The 19,508-nt window shown below is 35.9% G+C and overlaps 1 protein-coding gene across 5 annotated transcripts in view; it reads left to right on the top strand.

Moving 5' to 3' along the window:
- The window catches only part of DPY19L1 (dpy-19 like C-mannosyltransferase 1), a 103,216-nt gene that overhangs the window by 69,379 nt on the left and 14,329 nt on the right, over nt 1-19,508 (top strand). For 3 of the 5 annotated variants that reach the window (XM_070616225.1, XM_070616223.1, XM_070616221.1), the window contains 6 exons: nt 2,931-3,017; nt 5,141-5,200; nt 5,752-5,832; nt 11,299-11,400; nt 15,796-15,867; nt 17,716-17,765. In XM_070616225.1, coding sequence (XP_070472326.1) covers nt 2,931-3,017; nt 5,141-5,200; nt 5,752-5,832; nt 11,299-11,400; nt 15,796-15,867; nt 17,716-17,765 — 452 coding nt within the window. The remainder of the gene's footprint in view (nt 1-2,930; nt 3,018-5,140; nt 5,201-5,751; nt 5,833-11,298; nt 11,401-15,795; nt 15,868-17,715; nt 17,766-19,508) is intronic. The other 2 variants (XM_070616224.1, XM_070616222.1) reach the window with 1 other exon arrangement.

Below are 19,508 nucleotides of genomic sequence, written 5' to 3'. Positions count from 1 at the left end.
AGGAGACAAAGGATTTCTCAGATGAGTGTCCTTGGCTGTTTATCTCTATGGTGAAGGTAGACTCTGACATCAGGAAGCTGAGGAGTTGGGCCTGGGAAGCTTCTATTTCTTGATATTCTCTGGACATTAGTTTCTCTGTAAAAGAACTTCAAGGTCCTGTGATTAGCCACAGCTTTAGTGGGAGCCCAGCGTGAGGCCATCTGGACTTTAAGAATTTGTAACTTCTATTTGGCTCTATAGCTCAAGGAGGTCAGAGGTTAAAGAAGCATTTACGTATGAGTGTAACTAAAGAACCGGGGACCTGGGAATGTGTGCCTTACTTTTAACCCATATATGCCTGGTTCATTGTGGGGGAACCAATGTCAGGGCTGATACTAACTAAGGGCCAGTAACAGGGGAGGTTGTAATTTATAACACTGAGAAGAGAAGGCCTCACTGAGAAGGTTATGTGGGGATAGATGAGGGAGCTCAAGTAGCAGCCATTAGGGTAAAGGAAACAGCAAGCATAAATGCTCTGAGGTGGGAGTGTACCTGGTGTGTTCTAGGATCTGCAAGATGTGGCAGGATTGGAGTGAGAGAGGAAAGAGTAATATGAAATGAGGTCCCAGAGGTGAGTGAGGCAGACCTTAGAGGGTGTGTAGATGTTTGTAAGGCCTTTGGCTTTTCTTTGGAGTGAGAATCAAAGCCCTTGGAGGGTTTGATCACACTTGCTTCTGAGTTGGGAATGGACCCTGAACATCTCCCCAGACCTTTAGTACCTTCTTTCTTATACTACCTTCTATTTTCTCTTGAATACTCTTGGCATTGCTTTGCCTGATTCTTGGTTATGAACCTGTTTATTCAAAATGATAGTATTCTGCTAATTTTTGCCAAAATTGAGAAAGTTTTAGAATTACTCTTAAATTTTAGCACTTCTGGAAAAAAACTATTGTCATAAAGTTTTGAGAATTTTCTTGTTTACCTGTTTAGTATGTATATGAGAATAATATACCATGACAAGTTAAGTTCGTTCCAGGAATGCAAGAATGATTTGACATTAGAAATTCTATTAATATAATTTATCACATTCATAACTTTTTAAAAAGGTCAACAATATGATCAGTTCCTTTGATGCTATGAAGGCATTTGATAAAATTCAACATCTATTTCTGATTTTAAGATCATATTAAAATGAAAATACATCTTTCATTGAAATTTGAAATACATATATTTTAAACCAAAAGCTAATAACACAAAATGCTGAATCAATAGAACTATTCCCGTTAATGCCAGAAGCTTGATAAGTATGCCTACTGCCATTCTTATTACTTAACATTGTTGCATGAATATTAGTGGATACAATTAACTAAAAAATAAGTTTCAAAAATAGGAAAGGAAGGTATAAAAGTATTATTATTTGCAAGTGATATGATTTTGAATACCTAAAAACCCCAAATTAATAAACTAATTATTACTGGAAACAATGAAAGATTGTATTTATTTATGCATATTTAACATAACTTTTTTATATACAATGAGAAAATGTGATGAAAAAAGATTTCTGATACAATAGCAAAGGAAATAATATCCTTTGAAATAAACTTAACATGCAGAATCTATGTGAAGAAAACTTCACCTCCTAGTAACATATGCAGAAGAACACTTAAAGAATTGGAAACAACATGTATTATTTTTGGATTTAAAGACTCAATATTGGACAGACATAGTGATTAATGTAATGTACATTATTGAATAAAGCAATTCTAGTTAAAATGTCAGTTTTTAGAATAAGCTGATTCTAAAATTCATATGGAAATTCACATAAGTGGACCCAAAATAAAACTTCTAGAAGAAAACGTGAATTATTTTATTTTTAAAGGCTTTTCTAATAATGGAGCTAAATCCTGAAGACCTAAAGGAAACAAGTGATAAATTTGACTAACATAAAAATCTGGAAAATAATCACAATACAGAATACCACAAAGATAAAAATGAACTGGGAAAATATTTACAATATGTTTATTTGGTAAGGAGCTATGTTCTCTGTAATATATAAAGAGAGCTCTTAAGGAAAATAACTTGATAGAAAAATGGGCGGTAGGAATAGGTAATTCATACCCACACACACACAAAGCAACATAAACAGCAAATAGAAGAAAAGATGCTGGGTCTCACCCACTATTAAAAGAATGGAAAAGTGAAACACTGAAACAACATTTTTCTCCTCTTAGATTGGCAAATATTTAAAAGTGTTGGTAGGAGTGTGTATGAGCAGGAACTCACGCCCGATTGGTGGGAGAGTAAATTGGTGCAATATTTTGTATGGCAATTTGTCAGTACTTTTTCAACTTTTAATTTATGTGTATTTTCAAAATTTATTTTGTGTGTACCCTTGATCCATCAGTTGCACTTCTAGTAATTTATCTCGTGAATATGTTGACATGTATGTAAGATACACACGAGGACGTTTATCACAGTGGTGTTTGCAATGGGAAAAACAAACTAAACTAAACTAGAAAGCACTTAATGTGTTCAGCAGTGGTCAGAGGACTGGTCAGATAAGTTATAGCACAACTCCAGAGTGGACTACTTTTTTCAGTTAGTCAACAGAATGAATTAGATTGGTTTGGATTGATATGGAAAGCTCTCTGAAACAAATTAAGAGTAAAAACAAGCAAAAATATAAACTAGAATTTATGGGCTAAGTTTGCATTTGTGGTGTTTAAAAAATGTAAGCTAGAATTTGTACACGTGAGTCAGTGGAAGGGTGCACACAATGTTGGTGATCTTTCAGGTTTTGAAGTGTGGGATAGAACGTGGGCTGTTTTCATTGCATATTCCCTTTTGAAAGCGGTTTAAATTTTGTTTATCGTGGGCATGTGCAATTTTCAGAATAAAAAATGTTTTTTTGCTTTCTGTGCATTAATTATATTTTTCTTGGATTTTTCCAGATTTCTCTTGCACTTTGTTTTGTTTTGATGTTTGGAAACTCAATGTTATTAACTTCTTATTATGCTTCCTCTTTGGTAATTATTTGGGTAAGTGTTCCTTAACTACATGGCTGTTTTTGAAACTAATGGTTCATCAGTTTCTTTATCACTGGTTTAGGAGTCGTGAGGGATTTTCTGTAAGAACCGCTCAAGTGTTTTACTGAATGCATCTATGTGTGATGGAGTGTTCAAGTCCTCACTTCCAAATCGGGAAAGAAATACAACAAAAGTTAATATTGGAAAACATAGCATGTTGCCTCTTAGTCCTAATTTGTCCTATCTTTCTCCTTCCTCATCTTTTCTGTCGCCTGAGTTTTAGCCCCAGGGTTCATTTTAGAAAGGTTTCTATGCTATCTGCTTTTTTCCTTGCCTTTTTTCAGTTTTTGTCCTGTTCTTGCTCCACTCTCTTTTCCTCCCTCTGGCATCTTGCAGCGGTCTCTCCTCCTTGTTCCGCTGTGATCAGAGGCTTGAGGTCTTGGTTTTGCAGGTTTTTCCCTCTTTGTCTCCTTTCGTGAAATATTCAGGTAGTTTAAATCAGGTGATGATTCAGTTATATTTTGCTAACTCACTATAAAAAACAGATTTCGATTATCAGGAGACTGTCTTAGAGAATTAGAGCAAACTGTGAAAGGTCATCTAACTCTTTCTGCCACTTTTGGCAGGATGACTTTCTAAATATAAATCTCCCTAAATTTAAGGACTTCCGGAAGTGGTTATGCCTTTTTTATTAGTGGGTTTCACCATTACAATGTTTTGCAAACCTAAGAGGAAAGAACTTCTTCCTTATGTTTAAAGTGCATGTGCTTTAGCATGATGCCGGTTTCCTGAAGAGGAAGGATATTGTGCTGTCTTAACTGAAATGTATCCTGCTCCTTGCATAATCATTTAGGTTACTCAGGTCATTTCCGCTTTCTTGATTTCTAGAACCAATGAACAAATTTGGGACCTCCTATTTCTTTGTCCCATTTTACAAATAATATTTAAGATCCCGTTTCCCAAGAATATATCTCCTCCCAGTCTAGACTGCCATCCTTTTCAAGTGGTGTGACTCGAGTGTACTTAATCACAGAAATTAGCAGTTAGCATATGGTGATGCTGTGTTTCAACAATGAAAAAAATCATTAGTTGAGTTGCTGTGCTTTGAGATTAATGATAGTTCTTAATCATTGAATTCTGTTTGTAATTAGGAAATGTGACAGTGTACTCAGTTCTGTATTTTACATGTATACGCAAACAAGTCCTGGTATTACTCAGGTTAAAGTCTTGACTCTTGGTACTTGCGTACAGGGAAACCATTGAATGGAAAATTGCATATCAGTAAAGTCTAATCTAAGTACATTTTGCAGGAAATTTCTCTTCAGTTTAGTTGAACACCTACAGTGTGTCAATTTTCCTACTAGGTGCTTGACACCAAGGTGCGTCTTAGGTATGAACTGAGCAGATTTGTGTATATTTCATATATTTTGATGTGTAAAAATAAGTATTGCCAACCATTACAGAATATAGCATGTTTTTGAATATTTAACTATGAACACACGTTTGCCTATTTTTATTTATTCTTATTAGTTTGAAATCCAAACCTTATCACATTTTGTATTCTCAGATATTCAGAAACTTCTGAAAAGATTTAATTTTGGTTCATATATTTGTATTTTGATCTCCAGCCATATTTTCCCCAAGTTTGAAGTAGATTTGGATCAATATAGGTACTGTACTTTGGGAGGCTATTATGGACCTGGAAAGACACAAGATTTGATAGAGGAGAAGTACTTAGCTGATCCATTTAAAACTGATTTGTAGTTTATTCTAAGAGTTAATCATATTTAACTTAAGGAAAACCTTATGACTATAAGACACCTGTCTAAAATTCTAAAATTATTACATACTACTTAGGTAAATCAGAGATGTAAAATCAACCATAGAAATATATATATATACACACACATGGTGATTCTGTTTTCAACCCTACAAATTCACTAACTGCCCTAATCTACGTTGGATAACAGAGGGCTATGTCTTGAAGGCAGTGAGCATGTGGTAATGCTATGTGGAACATCGACAGTGTGCTGAATTTTAGATTCTTGACAGTCCTAATATTTAGATATATTTTTTGGTACTTGAATTTATGTCTATAAGTATTAACTGTATGCTATGCTATTTTCTCCATGCAGGGTATACTGGCAATGAAACCACATTTCCTGAGAATAAATGTATCTGAACTTAGTTTATGGGTAAGAATCAATCTATTTGAATGCATATTTTTTCTTCTGTAAAATATATCTTTAGTTTTATGTTTTACTTTTAAGGAAATGATCTATGTAATTCAGGGGATCTCATAGTTTTGTAACATATTAGGGCTCAAATTTTAATGTGCCAAATTGCCCTTTTCATGAAGCAAGCTAAGATTAATATTGAATAGTCAGTTAAAGAATTTCAGTTTTGTTTATTTTATTAGCCATGTTTTTTCTGAGGAGCAATGCATGTGTAAGAAACTATTAGTAGAAGGAGAATTAACTGCAATTGCTGTATGTCTCCTATAAAATATATTAATTTTGATAAGATTGTATGTGTATATTTTTGTTTTTACTGATAGCCCCTTGATTTTGGAGTAACGTTCTTTATTTTAATTTAAGTTGCATTTTTTAGTATTTTCTCTTGGATCTGGAGATAATTATTTCATGTATGATTAAAGCATTTATTTTTTTTCTTCCTAGGCTATGTCTATGGAATGGCTATGTGAAATGTTGGTCTATTTTTGTTTTGTTATATTTTTCTTTTGTAGGTTATCCAAGGATGTTTTTGGTTGTTTGGAACTGTCATACTCAAGTATTTGACATCTAAAATCTTTGGCATTGCAGATGATGTAAGTGCATTTTTGCTTAAACTTGAAAGGCTTGAACAGAAATCAGACAGGCTAAGAATGGATTACCCGAGTTATTAAAGTACCATTATTGAAACCAAATTCTAAGATGAAGTCTGTTCACCTGTTATTTTATCTATTTATTAGACTAGAAAGTAAATGTGACTATGAATATAGTCTCTATTCTCCCCAATTAATTTTTTTTACACAGTTCTCTCATTTTACTGGTCTTTCTACATCATAAAGATTTTAAAATTTTAAAGCAAGAAAGCTCTAGAGACTTAACCTCAAATTTTAAGCTCTATTCAGGCATTTTTCTCTGGCTTCTTTATAATCCCCTCTTGTAACAAATAAAGATGCCATCCTCAGAGCCTCTTAAACTATATACATCGTATTATAGTCTCATTCTCTTTTTCCTCCAGTTTTCTGGTCAGTGCTTGTGAAAGGTTTGTTTATAAGCCTTTATAGGTAATTTAATCCAAGTTAGTCCTCTTAAGAGAGGTTTTGTTGTTGGTTTGTTTGCTTTGTTTTGGTATTTGGATAGGAGAGAAAATAAAATGAGAAGAATTCTGCTTTATTATTTTAAGGATTCTTCCTATCCATAATTTTGCGCTGCCTGTTTTATTTTGGTGTTTTAGTAAGCACATTAACTAAATGAAAAGAGAAAGCAACACAACAACTGACACAGAAAGAGCAACGTAAATCACATGTGTTTTCTGCAATTTATTTGAATTGGCTATCTTTCCTCCTCCTGTGGTGGATGAAAGCTATGGACTTGAAACTGGGTTCTGTGAAGTCCTGGGACTTCTAAAGACTCTTCTGTGGCATCCGTTTGCTTCCCAGTCCCCCTGCCAGCCCTCTTTCGCCAAGGGCAGTTTACTTTATTCTCCTACATATTGGACATTTATACAGGTTTTCGTATGGATAAGGGAATGTTTCACTTAAAAAAGATCGAAAACAACTGAACTTTTAAATGAGTAGTCTACAACTGTGAAAAGATTTTTAAAAGTATAAAACTGTAGTCTAAAATGTATTTATTCATTCATTCAATATGTACTTGCTATGCGCCTGGCAGTAGAATGCATCCTAGAGAAACAAAACTGAATACCACTGGTCTAGTGGGAGATAGGAACGGTTTCTAGCAAATATAATGCAATGTAATACGCTATGGTAAAGATAAGTACACAGTGCTGCAGGAATCCACAGGGGGAGAGTCAGGGAAGGCTCCTACAAGTCAGGGATGAAGATGGAAGCTCAAAGGTGATTGTTGGCCAGGATGCAGAGAACGAGGAGGAGGAGAAGTGAGATAGCCCAAGTCCTAGGTTTATGGAGTCTGTCTTCTCACTGGGGGAAGGCAAGCCAGTTAAGGTATTGATTCAGGTTGAATTGACTACTGTCATTTCTGTCACAGCCTGATGTTGTACCAGGGCCAAAAGAAGTGCTACAATAACAGTTATTTCCAGATTAGAAATAATTTAGTTGCAACTTTAATATGTCTAGAAATCTATAACATTGATCAAGGGCATCAGCTCATAAATTCTTAATTTTGACATTGATCAAAGGAAAGGAATGGCAAGGTTGCATAGCTCTTGAGAAGCATTTCCACCCACCCTTCTCTATTAAGATAATCAGAAGCACTTCCCTTCCCAGAACCAAGTGAGCTATTTCTTAGTATATCCTGGATTTCCCATCCCTGCTCCTGTCAACTCTCTTTTTGGTAGAAGCCTAATGTTGTCTACTAGGGCAGCTCAGTATTCAGTGCCCCAGGGTTTACACTGGAGTCTGGTTACATAGGCACCCTCTGCCTAGCGTGTGTCAAAATTCCAGACTCCCAGAAGGAGTGTAGGTGTTCAGCATAAAGCACGTTGTTTGTACAGTTTAGGTACAGTGAGCCACTGTTATCATTTAGGGTGGTGGGAGCCTTCCAAAATCATGTTTCCTGATGCCAGCCAAGGGCCAGCCTTGCTAGCAGGTTTTTCAAAGGATAGCATTCAGGCCTGCTGTGTTAACTCTTATCTGAATATCAGATTGGCCCTTCTTTTTCTGTCTGCCCCACCTTCTTGGATCTTCCATGAATGTATACAGCACCTCCCAGTCAGTCATTGATTTGTAGAGAGTTTGGGCTCTCTTGGATCCCCCAGCGCATGTATGCAGCTTTCTGGTCCACCAGGGATGTGAGAACTTACCTACCCCTTGTTGCTTGTCTCATTTCCAGAATCTCTAAGATATGTTAGCTTGTTTGCCAGTCTGCTGTTCACAGCACCGGGACTGCAACCTTAAGCTGGCAGAGCTGTGAGCTTTTGCCTTTCATTTCCTACTGAGTTTGCTACTTTTACTGACAGTGCCTCTGAGCATAGATTTTTTTGTTCTCTGCACCAAAACAAGTTAGCTCCCTCCAGGAGCGAAGGTTCTACTTTTCATGGCCAGCCTGGCCCTGGTGGAACTACTATGCCTACCAAGCTGGGGGAGGTGGTGGTGGTGCTCATGGTAGGTGGGAGCAACCTAGGCAAGAATGCCAGACTCCCACTATTTCTACCCAAAGTTCATCATTTTTTTAAATAAATGAATATTTCTCCATTTGTTTTCCTTTTGGTCAATTTCTAGAACCTGATGTGGTTTTTGAGAGTTTTGTCCAATTTTGTAGTTGTTATTGGGGAAGGGGATTTGCCCGCGTCTTCCTCTGCCACATCTAGATTTTTGAGTGTTGGTCCAGCCTTGTGTTTCTCAGATAACCTCACTTGCTCACGATGTGTTATTCTTTCTTGATGTTGCTGGATTGGGTTGGCTAATATTTTTAAGGATTTTTGCCTATATTCATGAGTAGTATTAGGCTGTAGTTTTATTTTCTTGTAATGTTTTTGTCTGGTTTTGGTTTTAAGGTAACATTAGCTTCCTAAAATTATTGGGAAGTGTTTACTCTCCTGTTTTCAAAGAGAATTTGTGTAGAATTGGTGTTATTTCTCCCTTAAATGTTTGGTAGAATCCGAGTGAAACCCGCAGGGCCTGGAGTTTGCTTCATGGAGGATTTTCTACTACGAATCTGCTTCCTTAAGAAGTTATTGGTAGTTTATGTCTTTAGAGGAAACGTACCCGTTATCATATATATCATCAAACAGATCTTGTTTTTAAAAAATTATTGTAGGATTCAGTTGACAAAAGTTCTTATTGAAATTTTTGCATATATATGGAATGATCTTTTATACTCTTTTATGTAGTTTTTCTTATTTAGAGTCAATATTTTATTAGTCTCCTATAAAGAGATGTTCTTTTCTTTTTGCTATTGTTCCTACTTTCTATTTATCATACTACTATTTTCAAAGTACCCCCTTTTTTAAGTCCTCTTTGTCGTATTTCTTTTTGTCACTGAATTCAGTCATCCTCATTTCCTTCTCATTTCTTCGGGCTAGTTCTGTAGCTTTTTCTGATGCTTGAGGGAAAGTGCTTGGCTCTTTTGTTTTCACCCTCTCTTATTTTCTGATAAATGCATTTAAAGCTGTGAATTTCCCTATAAATAGCACTTTTCTGTGTGTCTTACAAACCAGCTTTATTTTCTGATTTTATTTTTACCTGAGGGTTAAGTTATATGTTACTTAGTTTCTAGCCAAAGGATTTTTAAAGTCATTTCTAGTTCTCATTTTCCAATTTTATTGCATTTATGATTAGAAAAAATTTGTATGATATGAATTCTTTGAAATTTATTTTGGCATGGTGTGTAAACACTTTAAAAAATATATTTTCTGGGGCCAGCCCCACGGCTGAGTGGTTAAAGTTCCTGTGCTCCTCCTCGGTGGCCTTGGTTCACCAGTTCAGATCCTGGGCACAGACCTAGTCCACTCATCCGCCATGCTCTGGAGGCATCCCAAATACAAAGTAGAGGAAGATTGGCACAGATGTTAGCTCAGGGCTAATCTTCCTCAAGCAAAAAAAGAGGAACATTGCCAACGAATGTTAGCTCAGGGCCAATCTTCCTCAGCAAAAATAAATAAATAAAAATTTTACTTGTGTTTGAGGATAACATGTGTTCTCTTTTTGTGAAGTTTGTATTCTGTTTGTGAGCTTATTAATAGTATTATTTAGATGTTAACGTTTGTCTACTTTTTCTCTTTTAGAGGGAAATTTTTAACATTTCCAGTGAACACTGTCAACTTATCAATTTCTTCCTACTGTTTTTTCAGTTGTTCTTGTATACACTTTGAGTCTACACTGTTAGCTGCAAATATGTTTATGATATGTACGATCTTGCTTTGCTGTTTATTTTACCAGCATATTCTGTCATTCGTTTTCTCTTTTCATATATTTTTTGCTTGAATTCAGTTTTGTGAAACATTACAATTGCTAACCTAGATTTCTTTGGTTCACTTTATCTGGTCTATCTTGTTCTTTTCTTCTATTTTCAACCTTTCTGCATACTTTTGTTTTAAGTATGTTTTTTGTAGATAATATAATATTGGATCTTTTTTCCTTAAGTTTAACTTGAGGATCTATCCTTTATATGTATGGCAAATATTGTTATATTGGGACTTCTTTCTTCCATTTTATTTGAGATTTTTCAACTATCTTACTTGCTTTTTAGATTTTTTTCTCCTGTTCATTGAATAGATAATTTTCTTATGCTATTTTAGGCGCTATATATTCTCCCTATTGTTTCTTAAACTTATCAGCGTATATTTCTTCCCCAACAAGGGAAAATATTTGAGATTCTTCAGCACATTCCCACCACCCTTTAATTTCTACTCTCGCCCACATCCCCTACTTATGTAGGTTTCCTTTAGGGTTTTAGTTATGGTTTGTCTTAGATACAGTTTCCCCCCTTTTCTTTGGTCCTTGCTTTTTTAGACAATAATGAATTGAAAGTTTGGTAACTGTTTTCTTATTTGTTAAATGAAAGTAATTCCACCTTCCTCACATGGCTTTTGTGGGAAGTGGATGAGGTGACATAAGTGAGAGCACTTGGTGACTTGTAAAGAACTACACAATATTGATTGTCAGTCAAAAGGTGCATTTTACTCCATGTCCTGCCCAATTTCTACTTCTTTCAAAAAGTCTTGTCAATCCCCTTTTCAGAAATCTGAATCACTCATTCCTATTCTTAACTCCATTGCACTTGTCCCTTTGTGATTGACAGACATCTGTGTGTGTTACCAAGCCCATTCCAGCGAAGGAGATATTGTGCAGTGCATTTCACCAGCTTTAGCACATTGAGCAGGGAAAACCCAGGGATAAAAGCCTTAGGGATGACAGTGATTGATTGTGGAAGGCAGGATGGTGTTGGAGCTATCATCTATCAGCAAAAGAAGGGAGAACTGAAGTTGGGCGGCATGGCACTTTCTTCTGTAACAGAAGCATGCCTGGCATGGGAACAGTGAGCTCTATAATGGGGTGAAGACTACTTTTAGATACTATTAAGGTTAAATGCATTAGTACAATACATGACATAATCTAACGGTACGTCACTTTATTCCTTCCTAGGCTCATATTGGCAACCTGTTAACATCAAAATTCTTCAGTTACAAGGATTTTGATACTTTATTGTATACCTGTGCAGCAGAGTTTGACTTTATGGAGAAGGAGGTAAGATGTGCTTTCAAATTTTCTTTCCTTAGGTTTTGGTCCGTTCGTTTTGCATAAAGGGTGCTCCTGTTATTTCAGATTCTCTCCTCTGTGCTGTTAGCTCAGTTTGAAGGGAAGGGAAAATCTGGCAGCTTAGAGGAAGATGTTCCTATTTACATTAGTACAGCTCCCTGAAATATATGGTCTTTTCTCATTTTGATAATTTAGAAACATATTCAGTCTAGCAGTAGTTTTTCGGATAAGTAAACATAGAGGCTTTTCAAGTGGCCTCTTTTCAGGAATGGTATTAATTCAGGGATGCTCTCGAGCTCTTACATTTCCGCTTGTTCTGTGGTTGGTTGTTTGAATGATCTCATTGCTTTAAAATATCATTGAGTACAAGTTTTTCATTCCAACAGCATTCTTCTTTCTAAAACTGTATTCAGATGTGTGGCAGGAAAGCAGAGAGTAGTGGCTTGTGAGACAGAAGTCTGCAATATTACTTGCTGTGCTTGAGCAAGTGACGCTTATTCTTTGTGTCACAGCTTACGTGTTTCTAGTAGTATGCTACACACAGATATTGTGAGGACAAAATGAGAAACATAGGAAAGTACTTTGACATTGTAATGGTATTTTACATAAAATGTTATTTTGCAGTCCTTTATGAGCTGGTTTAGTTCAACAAACACATATACATAATATGTCTTTTTTAACACCACCCATGTGGCCCTGATTTATTATATTTTATTATCAGTGAAACATTTTCCTTCAAAGCTGTATGTGTATATGTGGTAAAGTGGCCATCAGTACTCTGTTGACACATTCGTTTTCCCCCTTGAGCCCCACTGGGTTAGCCCCATGTCCTGAGTTACAGACCAGTGGACAATAGTGCATCACGCTGCAGACTCTTGTCAATCAGGCCTTCTGAGTTGAGCGTGTCCTAAAGATGTACTGTTTACTCCAGCAACCTGTCAGTCTTCATTTCCTGTGTTCTGGCAAATGATTTTGACACGTAATGGCTGGTAAAAAGTGTACAGGTGATAGTTTCAAACCTGCCTAAAGAAACTAAAGAAACTAAGGAAGAGTATCTTGCAAGACATTAAAATGCTTGTTCAGAGCAAATCAAGACTCTCTTAAGGAAGTGGTAAAGGAAGTAGATGGTAAACATCAGCAGAGAATTAGAACTGACTGGAAGTCCTTTCACATTATTGAGGATATACATGCCGCTACATCCTGAGAGCATGAGCCATCAGTTATGTGATAGAAGAAATTGTTTATTGAGGCATAGCATGACTTCAGTCAATTTGAAAAAAAGGGCAGAGCTGTTTCTAGCCTGCCGTTTCCCATCTCCATGCATATCTTCACAAGGACTGTGCTGAAGAGACAAGAGTATGGTGCCAGTTCAGAGAGTGCATCCATTGTGTGGTACGTCCATATAGTGGGGAAAAGGGAACAGTTTAACATGATATCATACTGATATGGAAAGACACTTATGATGTATAATGGAGTGAGCAAAATGGTACGATCTTATTTACCTATAATTAGCACACACAGAATAAAGTATAAGAGAGCAAAATTTTAATAGTGGTTTTTGGGTAGAGAGATAATCAATGGTTAACTTTTTTTGTAATTTGCATCTTCTAAATTTTCTACAATAATCATATTTTAATTGTATTATCTTATTAAAAGAATTAAAAATGACATGAAATGAAATGGAAATGAAATGAAGGAAATGAAAATGGATAGCAACAGTATTTAAAGTATACGGATACTAAGACAGGAACATTTTTATGGCCAAAAATAGACAATGCTGGGTAGACCCAGGTGTATGTACTTAGCACGGTTTTTGTGTATGTACTTAATATGAACTGCAGGCAGCATCGTGGATAAATGGGTAAAAGATGTATTATTTAAGGAATATTATTTAAAAAATTGGATTTGGGCTGGGAGGTCAGGTGAAAGCCTTGTATCACATTATACATCAAACTTCGTTATAGTTGATTTGTGTGTTAAAAATAAGTGAAGCCTGAAAAATAAATTTGAGAGACATTTCAATGAATATTAACTTCATTCTTTAATGAGCATAATACTAGTATAAGAACTTATATGAGAATGCTTAATAGATTTGTCTGCATGTAACTTAAAACATCTGTACATGAAATATTGTAAAAATTAAGAAGCAAATGACTAACTGAAATGATTCTTGCCATAATAGAACAAATGAAACTAGAGCTTAATATAATTACTATAGGAGCTTGTCCAAATCAATAAAAACCATTATCAAGGACTCTTCTCCCTCCCCACCACTGAAAACACATCCCCACCCCCCACACACATGCAGAAACGGGTGAAGACTGTGAACAGACAGTCCTTTGGGGAGGAAATACTGATAACTGATTAAAATGTAAAATTGATTGTCGTCTTTATTTTGCTACATTTTCTAGCTTTTACAATGAGCGTATATAACTACTTTTATGCTTAGGATAAAATCAACAATTACAACGAAATAGTAAAATAAAAGGACTTGTAATTCTAATACAACACACACATGCAGGTGTGGATTGTGTCCTTTGCAGTTGTTCTTGTGCGTATACACTCTCTGGCATATCTTTTGGTACTCAGGAAGTTTCATAGTTTTGTTTCGTTTATATTAGCACATTTATATGTTAACCTTGGTCCCCTGTATTGATTTCCTCTTGAGAGTTATCCTAAACTTAGTCACTTCTTGCCCCTCCCCTACTTCCCACACATTTGTAATTTATTGTAATGCTATAATCAGTGAGATGATTTTACTTCCTATATATTCTCCCTCTCTTACCTCATCTAAGAGTCTCATTACTTCTACATTGCCGGCACGTATAACTGCTCATACTGTCATACACCCCTGTTGTTGTAGTTCCGTAGGTCATTGTTTTTAATGCTCACTATGATTTCTGGGCTTGAAGCCCTCCCTGCCATTTCTTGGTTGTGTGAATCTTGCTCTTCAGTGGATTCCTCAGGAAGGGCTCATGAGAGCCTTACGCCTGAGTTTTTACATGTTCAAAATATTTTATCCATGTCCTTTGTACATGAAGGTCAGTTTGGCTGGATACAAAATCTTTGGCTCATCTATCTTTCCTTGAGTATCTTGAATAAGTTACTCCACTATCATCTAGTCTAAAGTATTGCTGTCAAATCTGATGCTAATCTGATTTTCTTTTTAAGAGAAATACTAAAAAATACCTTTTAAGCAAACTCCTGGAATGTAATGTTAAAATTGTTTGAACTCTGTTAAATTTTGTTAAATATAAATATAAATATGTTTAATGTAATTTTGACACATTGCCTTTTTTAGGCAAACACCTGTATCTTACAACTTTTCTTACATTTATTGTTGTTATTAGCAAATGTCTAATTTTTCAAGTAGTAAAATAGTTTTGGTTATATTATTTTTGCTTAGGTTAAGACAATTTAAAATTTATACGTTAGAATTATGTTTATGTATTTTAAAGTATAAAATACTATCCAAATGTTTATAAAGGTAAATAGTAAGATAAAAACATAAAAATTCTCTGTTTAATGGGACTTCTAACACATGAAGTATGCATTTTGTATAATAAATTATCAAAATTACTTGTCTGATGCAGAACAATGAGTGAGAAAATTGGACTAATGAAAAGCAAAATCAGAAAATGCTACTTACTGTATACTTTGTAGAATTAAAATGTACCAGTGTTTTTAATATGGTTGAAGCTAGATTTCTCTTTATAAACATATTTGGGAAAGCATACATTATTTGACTCAATAATTATTGATAAGATTATTTTTGTGGGGAAAAGTGTGGTGGTAATCAAATCAATTGCAGTTTAGAAATTTCAAGCCCAGGGTTGTTTAAAACTGTGATGTCAAATGATTGACATGTGTATAGGATTGCAGTGTGTGGGGCTTTGTTGTTAAAATGTAAAAATGCTTTTATTCCTCTTGCAAACATTGGTCATTATTTTGTGTGCGTGTGTGTATGTGCATGGATCGTGGGATCATGGTTAAGATTTTTATCCCCCACAAAATGTGCAGGAAAAGTTCATGCCGTTTAAAGGGGTTCTGCTGATGTTAGATGAATATTAAGTTGGGCTCTCTAGTTAGAAAAGTAGTGTGCAAAAAGTGAACGGTGATCTCTATGGTCACATTTTATACTAACAAGTGTTTAGGGACTGTATTTGTTAGTGTTTTCAATTCAACATTTTGGAGAGTTTTGTTTCTATGGACATGCATCTTCATTTTTGTGATGGGAATCAGTGGGTAGATTGGACCCTAGATGGGTGACTGCTCATGTTTCTCTACTTTAGCTTTCTAAAGTTCATTTGGTTCATTATTTGAAATGAAATTTTGTCTGTTTAAAACAACATTTTCCTCTAACAAAACGTCTCTGAATTTCAGACTCCACTGCGGTATACAAAGACGTTATTGCTTCCGGTTGTTCTTGTCGTGTTTATTGCAATTGTTAGAAAGGTATGTCCATTGCTTTAAGAGCTCTTTCTTATAATAAAACATTTTCTTGTTTCTACGTAGTAGTTACATATACTAGACTATGTGTTAGACACAATGTTTTTTAGATTTATTGAAACGTATTCTGTATTTTCTTTCTAATAACCTTTGATGAAAATTTATAGGCCTTAAATATATTCTGGTATCTGCCAGCATAAAATAGACATAGGAAAAGGATGGCTCAAGTTTTGATAGTCGTGTATTTGGAAAGACATGATCATAGAGGCCATATTGACCCAGACAATTGTTTTTGCCTGTGTAAATTATTACTGACTCACTTTTCTTCTATGTAATATTTCCCTAATATTTAATATATGCCTTTCTAAATAATTTGTGCAGTGTTCACTAACTCCTGGATCGAGTTTATTATTAATTGAAAGAAAAAATAGAATATTAACAATGTATTACTAAACTTGATAAAATAGTTAGACTCCCAACTTGGCTTTGATAATGAAATTCTAAGCCCAGATATGAATCAGGCCAGGGAAGTTCCAATCTTTAGTGAAGAGCGGGTGTGATATTCTTTTTTCTTTTAAGAGTTGGTGAATTCTGTAACTGCAAGTATTTTAAGAGAATGAATTGAGATTAATCTGTAATCAAAAAACAGATGATAGACCCTGAAAGCTTTCTGATTTGTAGGTAGTGATGTCTGTGTTAACACAATGCCATATTATTTGTAGAATATTCCGTACTATAATTATTGTTCACATTTATATATTTGTACTTTCCCAAAACATTCAGGTTTGTTATTTCAATTGGTTATTCAACAGCCCTGTGGGATACAGATATTATTATCCCCATTTTGACAGATACAGAATTGGGAGACCAGAGAGGTTGTTACCTGTCTTACATCGTGTCCATTAAAAAGCAAGAGAAGAGCAAGAATCAGACTCTGCACCTTTCCCCCCTCATTGGATGTAGATAGTATTCAGTTTTGTAGTCTCACAGCCGTTTCAAGTCTGATCAGTTTATGGTTAGTCAGTTTCTGCTGTGTGCCAGGCTCTTTGCTCCCTTCGTACTTTTGCATCCTTTGTGTGGGCGGGCATCCTAGTAGGTAGCTGGGATGTTTGATTTAAAGAAGAATGACTCAAATAGAAAGTGGACAGTTATTTTCAAATGTTTAAAAGCCTGCCAAATGAAAATAAGATTACACTCATTTTGGCTCCTTAGAATTATGGTCAATTCCAGGAGGTAGGACTTTTGACCAGAATTGGTCTGGACTGAGTAGGAAAGTGTTGTAGACTGAAGCAGCAGCTGGGTGGTTCTTCCAAGAGCTGGATTAAAACCTGTCAGCAGTGTCATAGAGGACATCCGTACTGGGGATGGGATTTCAGATTAGATGACCTGCCAGGTACTGCTAACTATGAAAACACAGCATTAGCTAGTTGTGCTTATCAGTCTCTGAGCCAGTTCTCCAGTTACATGTGTGTATGGTTAAGGAGAGGCATTGCCAACAACCTTGGAATGGTGGAATTCACTGAATGTGAATCAGAAGCCAAAAGATCAGGTTTTAAGACCCAGAAATGCTGCTTAGCTGTTGTCCGGCTTTAGGAAGATCGTTTAATGCATCTGAGCCTGTTGCTCATTTACAAAATGAGGATAATAAAATCTGCCTGAACACGGTTGTTGGGTATTAGATATGGTCAAGTACTGTACAAATGTAAGATTATGTTGTAATTATTACGATTTTCTGAGTCATCTCCATACTTGTTATATTTTTAAGTAAAAGTTTGACAGTTTAGAAGATGCTTTAGTCAAAGTTTTGTTTTTCCCAAAACAGCTGTCTTAAAGTGTTTCAAAATCTATTTGCAGATTGTTAGTGACATGTGGGGTGTCTTAACTAAACAACAGACACATATAAGGTAAATATGCTATTAATAATTTTGTTACTTCCTCCATTCATTAAGTAGATATTTACAATGTATTTATTTTATAGTTACCTGTTGTACACTCAACATTTGATAATTGACGTTTTCGATTGTTGTCATCCCCCTTCTTTGCTTCTCTCATTATTTCCTGTCTGTGCAGAGCTCAGCACATCAGTTATTCATACTCACATCCCATCCAGTCCAATCTGACAGGAACCCTACACATAATCTATACTTGAAGGACACAGCTTTATGCTTCGGTTGAACAGGGAAAATAAATTATTCTGTTGATGGTTCTAGGACTAATGGACTGCTTTTTCAGAGGAGAGCAGGGAAGTATAAAACTGGATCCAGGGGCTGGCCCGGTGGCACAGTGGTTAAGTGTGCACATTCCGATTCAGCAGCCTGGGGTTCATCAGTTCAGATCCCAGGTGTGGACATGGCACCATGTGGCAAGCCATGCTGTGGTAGGCATCCCACATATAAAGTAGAGAAAGATGGGCACGGGTGTTAGCTCAGGGCCAATCTTCCTCAGAAAAATGGAGGAGGATTGGCAGAAGTTAGCTCAGGGCTAATCTTCCTCAGAAAAAAAACTGGATCCATACCTTACTTTTTACACAAAATAAACTCCAGATGGAATAAAGATTTAAATATAGAAAAAAATGAAACCTCGAAACTAACCGGGGAATTATTTTTATAATTTTAGCCTTAGAGAGGCCTTGTTAAGTATGACATAAAACCTGTAAGCTAGAAGGAAAGACTGACAAGGTTGACCAAATAAATACCTTGATTTGGTAAGTTCTGTAAGCATTGTTCAAAGAAAAAGAGAAATTGGGGAAAGTATTTGCAATATATGACAAAGGACTAATGAGCATCATATATAAAGAACTTCTATAAATTAATAAGAATAATACTAAAAGTCCATTAGAAAAATGAGTAAAGGACACAGGCAGGCAATTGAGACAAAAGTTCTCATCTTCCCTTTCCCACTGCGCTCGCGTCCCCCGGGCCTCCTTCCCTTGAACCACGGCCAGTTGCTTCCCGCCTGGGCAGTCTTGCAGTAGTACTAAGCCCGTAATTGTGCTCCCTGCCTCCCACCTCCTACATGTCTCTTTCTTCAAGAAGCCTTTCCTGACCATCATTTCTGAGTAGTCTCCCTGGTATTCTCCACCATCACACCCTTTATCTTTCTCTCAGCATCTGTCACCATTTGTATTTAAATACTGATGTTGCCTGTCTCTCCTGAAGGGGGAGGGGTCATTTATGTTGAACAGTTTGTATGCAATGCCTGGCACACAGTAAAGAATAGTAGTTGAGTGAGTGAAGACACATAACTAATAGATAGATGAAGAAATGCTCAATCCCCTGATAAAGGTAAAGGAGAACTTTTTTTTTTAAATCAGGTTTGTAAAGATTTATCATACCCAGTGCTTGCAGGGGTGGGAGGAAGTAGTTGGGCGGGCAGTTTGGCAATGACTAGCAAAACTTACAGTGGGCCTGTCCTTCAGCCCAGCAGTCCCACCAATGCAAATGTGTCCTCTAGAAATGCTCACAGGGATGCAGCGATAATGGTACAGAGATGCCTGTTGTGGTTGTGTGTGTAATATGAAAAATGAAACAACCAAAATATCCACTAGTAAGGCATTGGTTTAATTATGACCCAATCATATAATGGAATGCTGGGCCATCTTTATGGAAATATTTCCATCATACGTCATTGAATTAAAAAATTACGAA

This window comes from Equus przewalskii, chromosome 4, assembly GCF_037783145.1.
Source record: "Equus przewalskii isolate Varuska chromosome 4, EquPr2, whole genome shotgun sequence".
Lineage (NCBI taxonomy): Eukaryota > Metazoa > Chordata > Mammalia > Perissodactyla > Equidae > Equus > Equus przewalskii.
Note: the sequence above shows the minus strand (reverse complement) of the source record. Positions and strands in the feature narration are given on the sequence as shown.